Here is an 8,086-nt window from a genome sequence, read left to right as displayed (position 1 = left end):
CGTTAGATCATGAGGCATTCATACGATTGCAAGAAACTATTTTACACTGACGAAGTGGCATTCACAGGTCAAACCAATGGTTAACCTTTTAAAAAGAGGAAATTACATTTTCTGAGCAAAACTTTGCACTCTGGTCTCCTAGCACCTGTTTCCTTTGGGTACCAAAAGCATAACTGAACAGGAAATATCCCGTGGTAGTTTCCTGTTTTTGCTTTTATTAAAAAAAAAAAAAAGAAATACTAGAAAAACAAGCTGGAAACCACTTAAAATGCTGATACCACACAAGTCTATGGTGTATTTATCTGGAATCCTGATGTAGTTTTGTTGCGATGATGTTTTATAACTGGCACTGTTGTTCACAGGTTCTTACAAAAACAAAACATTCAAAACCGAGACACGACATCATATCCTGACTTCCATTCAATAGAAACTGGGACTGTAAACAGAGATCATCTGTGTCCAAACTTCAAGTTCACAAGGAAAAAAGCTTTAAAACACTAACATGTCACAATATTACATAAAATCCTTAAACCTTACGCTTAAGAAGAAAAAGTAAAAAAAAGTATAATCCATTAATGTATTGAACATTGCTTTTTTATTTATTCAAGTTTAAAACATGTTCACAATGTAGAAAGAAAATACAAAAGGTTTGATTGGTCACAGGTAACACTTCTTACTGCAGCATCAAGATGCGTGCAGACATCTGGATATTCTACATATGAGCCAACCTACACAACCTGCAGACATTCATGATGGGAAATGGATTCATTAACGAGTCACAAGCACTGTAAAAAACTCTGGTAAAGGTCCTCAGAAACAGTAGCTCATAGAAAGTGACGCACACAAAACAGCGCTTTAGGTCTCATACAGAAATATTATAAATAGTTTGGAAATGTTTAAATATCTTAAAGTGGTATAAGCCTGAAATCATTTCAGAGAAGAGGCACCGATATGTGTATATAAAATGTTTACAAAGAAGTCATCAGTAACAAAAGCTCATTTCATCTGCAGGTAGTGTGTGGTTTAACAGCTTTTTTTAATATAACAGAGATAACATCATCTAAATGGGTAAAGTGGCTTTACAGTTCACAGCACCAGAACTTGGATGGTTCACCACCAAGAGGTCTGCAGAGCACGGCGGCTGGTGTGGAATCTTGGAAAAGTGATCGTCTAGTCCTTCGTGACAGTGGGGATATCTGCATGCATGCGTCTCTACAAGCCCATGTCGTGATCGCTGACGCTCTGGCGTAGGTAGTCTTCATACAGCTTTTTCTACAGGAAGAGAATCAACCATTAAAATCCCAAAATAATCCACTTCATGCCAGCAGAAGCAGTCACACTCATACAGGGATGCAAAGATCCAACTTTTTTCAGTTCTGGCACCCGTACAGATTTCTTTGCTTAGGCTTAGTGTGGTTGGAGCGGTCAGCAAACTGATATCTGATCAGTGCATCCCTATCCGCACACATACACACTACCTTTTTGGTCTTGACCACCTCCTGCACGTACTCCAGCTTCTCCTGCAGCTGCCTTTTCTGTTTGGTCGATAGAGTGGGTTGAGTTCTGCAAAGAATCAAAGGGAGAAGTGTGATGAGGTTCGCAGTGAACAAATAACATGAGGACATGCAAGTGCCTCGGGTACTGATGGATGAAAACGTCTAAAAGGCTGTGATGACACTGCGAAACTTCCTACCTGAAGATGAAGCGTGCAATAATGAGCAGGAGGAAGGACAGAAGCACCAGCCCAGCGCAGCCATAAAGCCGCTGCTCCACAGACAGGGAGTCAAATACTTTCACCGCGGGCGTCTGCACGACACAAGAGCAGCCTTATGTGAAGACCATATGCAACAGTTTCAACTATGAATGACGAGCGTGCTTGGCCACTGACCAGGTAGAGGGAGAGCGCCTCTGTACCCTCTCGGCCCAGAGCCGCCTCCAGCAGGTCCTGGGACAGAGCGCCCAGCAGCAGAAACGCCATCAGAGCCAGAGGGACGCTGAAACCCAGCAGAGTCAGGAAGCAGCTCTTGCAGCGTGCGCGTCGGTTCTCAACAGTGGTCTGCCTGCGTGAACAGATGGTCAGGTTATTCTCCGAAGGCAATTCCAAACAAAAATATGACTCACACGTTCCTCTGAGCACTCCTACTGAAGGATTCCCGTCAATCTTTATGGTTACACTTTAATTCAAGGTCAATGTATGGCTATTAAAAGGCGTGAACGCACAAACTCTTAAATCGATGTTAAAATTATTGGCCAAAAGGGCACCGTGTGCAAGAAAAACAGTGTCAGGAACCTCCTGCTGTGGCAATACCTTGTGAATAAGGGAGCAGGTGAAAGTAGCCTTTCAGAGGAGGTGGTCAGTGCAGTGTGAATTACAAAGTGAGTGTCTCCTCTGTGTTACCTGTCGTTACTGAGCTTGTCTGCGATAGCCTCAACAATGAGCTCACAGTCCCTCTCCAGAGAGTTGAGCGTGTTTTGGACCGTCTGGTTGATAGTTTTCTCGATGGTGCGACAAACCTCCTCAATCTGGTTGACGCAGCGGCTTGGCTGACAGCAGGAAGACAAACAGGAGGATTGTTTTTCTTCTAAACAGTAGTCTATAACAACTGGTGAATTGTGTGTGTGTAGAAAGAGTAAGGAAGGCAGAAAGATGAGATGAAAGAATCACTTTTACCTTATTTGGATTAGGAATGTAGATGGTGGGCATGTCAAACCCACACTTGTTGAGTCCGGGCCGCTTGCAGAGCTCCTGGACAATCTGCATCATCACCCTCTGAGAGAGCAGTAACAAAAGACACAGGAGTCAGGAGGAGACAGAACAAAGATGCAATTTTTCTGCTACTGATAGGGAGATTATCGACTGTATGTGGTGCTTTTCTGTTATTTAGTCATGCAAACAAAGTTAGAAATGCACCATTCACTTACTCATGAATACTGTGACTGCACAATGTCGTGTTTAAACAAGTATTATCTTACTGCAAATTAGGAAATCCCTTTAGTTTATGGACAGATCGAAATGAAATTAGAAATTACAAATATACTCATCAAGTCTGAAATCTGTGCTCTATTAGCTACAATTTCATCAGCGTAAAACAGACTTTGCAGCATATGAGGATCAACCACAAAAACATTTATCAGTTTCCTTTTCTGTGGATGGATGAATGTATTGATGGATATTAACAAACTTTGGTAAGATACGGCTCAACAGGCTGCGTATATACAACAGTTCCCTTTGGCAGGGAATCTGTGTCGCACTCACAGAAATCCCTTGGTGAAAGAAAATGTGGCACTTCAGACAGTTTTAAACCAGGCTCCAGAACAGGGAGCCACCTTTGTGACACAGAAAATAACCTGAAAGTAATCAGAGGGGTGTTCTTCAATGCAAGATTAATGAGCAAAAGCATCACTCAATCATTTTTCCATACCCAGTGCAGGTTTTGGGGGTTTTTTGTTGTTGTTTTTTTTATTCACTAGACTGGCAAAACACACCGGGTCAGCATACTTAGAAACTGCACTGCAGAGTGTGGGAAGGAATTATCTAATACAAAGAGAATGATGTAACTTTGTTTGTTCAAAGCGTTGACTCTCCTACAGAAGCTGCTGCTAGTATACGTACCTGTCTGTCCGACTCTCCTCCGGCCTCGTCAGCCTTGCTCAGGTAAAACCGCAGCCGGTCTCCATGCTTTTCATTCAGGCTCTCCACAATGTTGAGGGTGCGCTTGCACAGAGCCTGACCCATGGGGTCAAAGAAGACCAGAATTAGGTCACAAAGATCACCTGAGAGCGACAGTGAAAAGGGGCATTATTTACTACTGAGGAAACCCTGTGGATTTATTCTCATCGCATTATAAACTGGGTCGTAATCCCAACAAGTGTGGAATTTCTTTCTATTTCCCTGTTATTTAGTCAAACTAAGAACTTAAACTGCTTAAAGATGTGTCGAAGCACGCAAAGCTGACTCACAAAGCTCACTAGGGTAAATTAAAAGTACTAATGAAGAGATAAAAACTTGACTGATCATTCATTATAATGGAGAGGCCCACAAGCATCTAAATGACTCCAAATTGAGTGTGCTTTTAGTTTTGTTTGTTTCAGGTATCTTTGGTTTCACAGAGCTACCGCTCTCCTTCTGCATTACCAAAAGAAGATTGCTTAAAACTACCACAAGACAACAGCAGAAACCCACCCAGCCACAGGATGACCTCGTCCACGTCAAACGGATACTTCATATCGCCGTCCACCAAGCCTGGCGAATCAACAAACGTCACCAAGCTGAACCGTTTCTGTCGAGACGTGCAGATCTCTGTGCTCAAGTACTCTGAGACACCTGGGGAAGAATTCAGAAACACAGTTACAGTGAGTGCCTAGCATTAATAAGAACTACTACTCTAAAAGGTTTTCTCTTCCTATTCAACTGGGCGCTTTAATCATTTTTTGTTTGTTTGTTGGTACATACAAATCATTTTAAATGAATTCCAATAAAACGGCAAACTGCCAAAACACTGTCCATAGCAAATCTCTGGGCATATTAAATCTCTCACCTTTAAACTCCTGCAGAGGTTTGAAGTGTGGATACAGATGAAGGGTGGCGTTTCCCTAAAATAAATAAATAAATAAAGCAGAAGTAGATCTGTCACAGATAGTTTGCAAAAAAGGACATCAGGTACTCCAAGAACATTGAAACCACAAAAGACGAACTCATTTTAGTCCACAGTAATAAATCACTGTTACGAGGAGCAGACAGCTGACATTTTAAAGATGAAATGGCTCACGGTGGGAATGAGACGTGCCTTTTGAAAACACCCATAGCCCTGTCTCAAAAACAGAAAATGGACTGCAGCACTTACTGTGAGAGACTCTCTCTTGCGTCCACTTGTAACAAAGCTAAAGCCTTGGGTCTCAATTGCTACTCCAGTGCGCTGGATGTGCTCTTCCACGTACCTGAACAATAAGAACAGAAAGATCTTGATTATTGCTAATCTGAATAGTGTATAAAAACCAGAATGATGGGCGCAACTGAATGCTAAAGACACTGATAAAGATGGACAGGATAATTTAGTCAACTCAGATTCAGACGTGAGTCAAATGAAGATCCGAGAACATTTAGAAGTAATTGTAACTCTTTAAATACTGGTAATTTCAGAGGATACACACATGCGCTTTATTCAGTCTGACTGCTGTGCAACTGGGCAACAAATTAAAGGAAAGCCAACAGGCACCTTGGTCAGGTTTTAGTCTGATGAGGGCCTCCAGTGCCTGTTCCTTGGCACTGAGTTTACTCTGAGTTGTGCACCGATACATGGGCACATGGTTATCATGAAGCACAACATCCCCATCAGGAAAGAAATAGGATGAACACCAGGTTCCCTCTAACAGCTGATTAAAACTTCTGCAATCCATTGCTGTCATTACAATTGGTAATGATTGCAATGCTTTATATTAGGTTATGCGGTTGTGTCCCGGTGTTTTATATGCAGTGGATGCCACAACAGAAACACCTGAGACTTTGTCCCTCCTGAGTCCTACTTCCAATTTTCAGTTTTAAACATATTTGCCCGTCAAGTTCCTCCATTTTTTCACATTCCCTAATATCTATTTTAATGGTTGGGACAATCTCCTTCCAGGAAATTGCTAACATCTATGAGTCCTGAAGGTGTAGGGTTGCGGAAGGATTTTGCGGTTACGCGTACCTACGGCATAGATTTAACACAGAAGTCTCCTCATCCCAGACACCAGATTTCCATTACTTTGTCAGTTGGATAAGTGGTTAATAATCTGCCACCTATTTGCACTTGTGCAAATATTTATCCATAGTATATATTTACCAATTGATGAAGGAGCTTTTCCCAGCAGAGTGGTTCCCCATCAGCAGCACTGTGATCTTTTTTCTGGGCGGCAGCAACTTCACACTAACCGATTCGGCCACTGTGATCAACCCTGAATATAACAGAGAGTAGGACACAGATGGTTTATTAGCTTCTGTAGGAAAGGAGAAAAATCATGGTGCTGTGTTGGGATGAGCAGATCTAAATGATAAGTGACATTTGGCATGTAAAGGACAATATCAAAGTTCTCAACTACTCAAAGGAAGCCATTTCGCTAGGTGATAGTCTTCTTTCTCTCATCATTCCCATTTTTTCACTTGGCATTTTGTCTCGTCATTATCTTTGAGATATATCAGCGAGATGTATGAGTCAACTGGCAGATCTGGTGCTGAAATGTTGCACACGTTCTCAATATACAGGATAACCCTGTGCTGCCAATACTGGAGATAGATCCAGATCCAGAAGTGTGCCTTGTAAACCTATATTAGAAGTTACATTACAACTATGCAACTGACTTATTAATAACAAACAGAGTGTCACATCAGTGGGTGACTGATTTAACCAGCATTAATGTTGACAGTCGCATCGTCAGCAAATATAAAATCCTCACTAGCTAACTCAGCTAACGGTTAGCTCCCCGTGCTTTGGGAAAGGCTAACGTTATGTACAAAGTTAGCTAGCTACCCCGCGGTGCAGCAAAGAGTTTGTTTTATCAACTTTAATATCAAACAGGTGAAAGGTGCAGGCGTCAGGTGAGATGCTGTCAGTTCCACGAGTTGTACGTCAGCCAACTCACCGCTGTCAGGATCCGTGTACAGTTCATGACAATCCCGCAAGATGCGCTCATCGCAGGACACACCGCCGGTTATCGAGTCTGAGTTTGCAGCACTTCGGCTCTTGATTTTCCCGGACATCGTTACACTCAGTGATGAATTAAAAGATTCACACAAACTTCAGCAAGCATATGAATTCCACCTCAATGAGCTAGCTACAAACAAAGCCTGTCTGCCTCGTTTGAATCGCCCCGGTCTGTGCCTTGGCCACGTCGTCAGCTTGGGCGGCTTTTGTTGCACGGGATTATGGGTAATGAAGTTTGGAATATGTCTGAGGGGAAGCGCCAAACATTTCCTGGTTAGACAGACATATTGGATATGTAGAGCTGTTTTTTAATAAACACAACATTTCATTAGGGAAACTTTAATAATTAAACTAGATTCCCTTGTGTTTAAAATCACAGCAAGTTATATCTGCAATTTTAAAAACATAAGTAAACGAGTATTTCAAAGCCAAGGACATTTACGTTCACACATGCTGCACCTTGAATGTAAAAATAATTTGTAAGCATCATGTTAGTAATAGCAGAAAAAGACTTTTAAGGATACCTGATCCCTATTTTGTGGGGCTCTGTGCAAATTAATGCAGACATGTTAGTGTATTTGTGGTCCAGACATTTTGGTTGGATTTTTAAAAACACTGTCGACTCACACCAAGAAGTTCCTTGGATTAAATCAAAGCATTGTCTTGCTGAACTATGCAAGGTCTTCTCTGAAAAGGATATCATCTGAGTGGGAGTGGGAGTACATGTTACTCTAAAAAACTGTATGCGACCTTTCCAGTGTGAAAGCTGTCAGCAATTATATACTCTTGAACTGAGTGCTGTTTACAAGCCAGATGGTACAGCTACTACTTTTAGTCCAAATGATGTAGTTTCCATGTTTTCAAAGTGAATTTTAAACTGTAATTAGTCCGAACACAGAAGGCGTTTTCCACTTTGGCCCAGTCCATTTTAAGTGAGAATTGGCCCAAAGAAAAAGGCAGTATTTCTGGATCATGTTCATATATGGCTTCTTTTTAGCTTTAACCTAAATTTTTGGATAGTCTGGTGAACCGTGTTCACAGACGATGATTTCTTTCTGAACGAGTTCCTGAGCCCGTTTCATTCAAGAATTATTCAAGAATTATATCTGTTTTAAATCTAGTGCACTGAGGGCCTGAAAATCACAGGCAACCAATATTGATTTTTGGCCTTGTCCCTTGCACACAGAGATTTCTCCAGATTTTCAAAATCTTCCGATGATATCATGTACTGTCAATGATACAGTATTAAAGAATGCACAATTTTACATTGAAGAACATTTTTTCTTAAATTACTCCTTAATTTTGTAGATGCAGTTTTTATATAGATTGGTGAAACTTTAAGATGTTTTTCTTAATACAGTCTTTTTATATCCAATCACAACCTGTTGTCACTCAACCTAAATGCA

The 8,086-nt window shown here is 41.3% G+C and overlaps 1 protein-coding gene across 1 annotated transcript; it reads right to left on the bottom strand.

The window, feature by feature from the left end:
- Nucleotides 1–572: 572 nt before the first annotated feature.
- LOC309704211 (uncharacterized protein) lies at nucleotides 573–6,897 on the bottom strand. Its single transcript, XM_082529257.1, has 12 exons — nucleotides 6,619–6,897; nucleotides 5,823–5,934; nucleotides 4,845–4,938; nucleotides 4,539–4,593; nucleotides 4,184–4,324; nucleotides 3,614–3,774; nucleotides 2,672–2,770; nucleotides 2,399–2,544; nucleotides 1,889–2,060; nucleotides 1,694–1,806; nucleotides 1,479–1,563; nucleotides 573–1,272 (listed from the first exon to the last, which is right to left on the bottom strand). Exons 1-12 carry the CDS (start codon nucleotides 6,734–6,736, stop codon nucleotides 1,213–1,215), a joined length of 1,356 nt encoding a protein of 451 aa, XP_082385383.1. The 5' UTR covers nucleotides 6,737–6,897; the 3' UTR covers nucleotides 573–1,212.
- Nucleotides 6,898–8,086: the final 1,189 nt, after the last annotated feature.

Source organism: Aulonocara stuartgranti (genome assembly GCF_965226115.1).
Source record: "Aulonocara stuartgranti genome assembly, chromosome: 4".
NCBI lineage: Eukaryota > Metazoa > Chordata > Actinopteri > Cichliformes > Cichlidae > Aulonocara > Aulonocara stuartgranti.
Note: the sequence above shows the minus strand (reverse complement) of the source record. Positions and strands in the feature narration are given on the sequence as shown.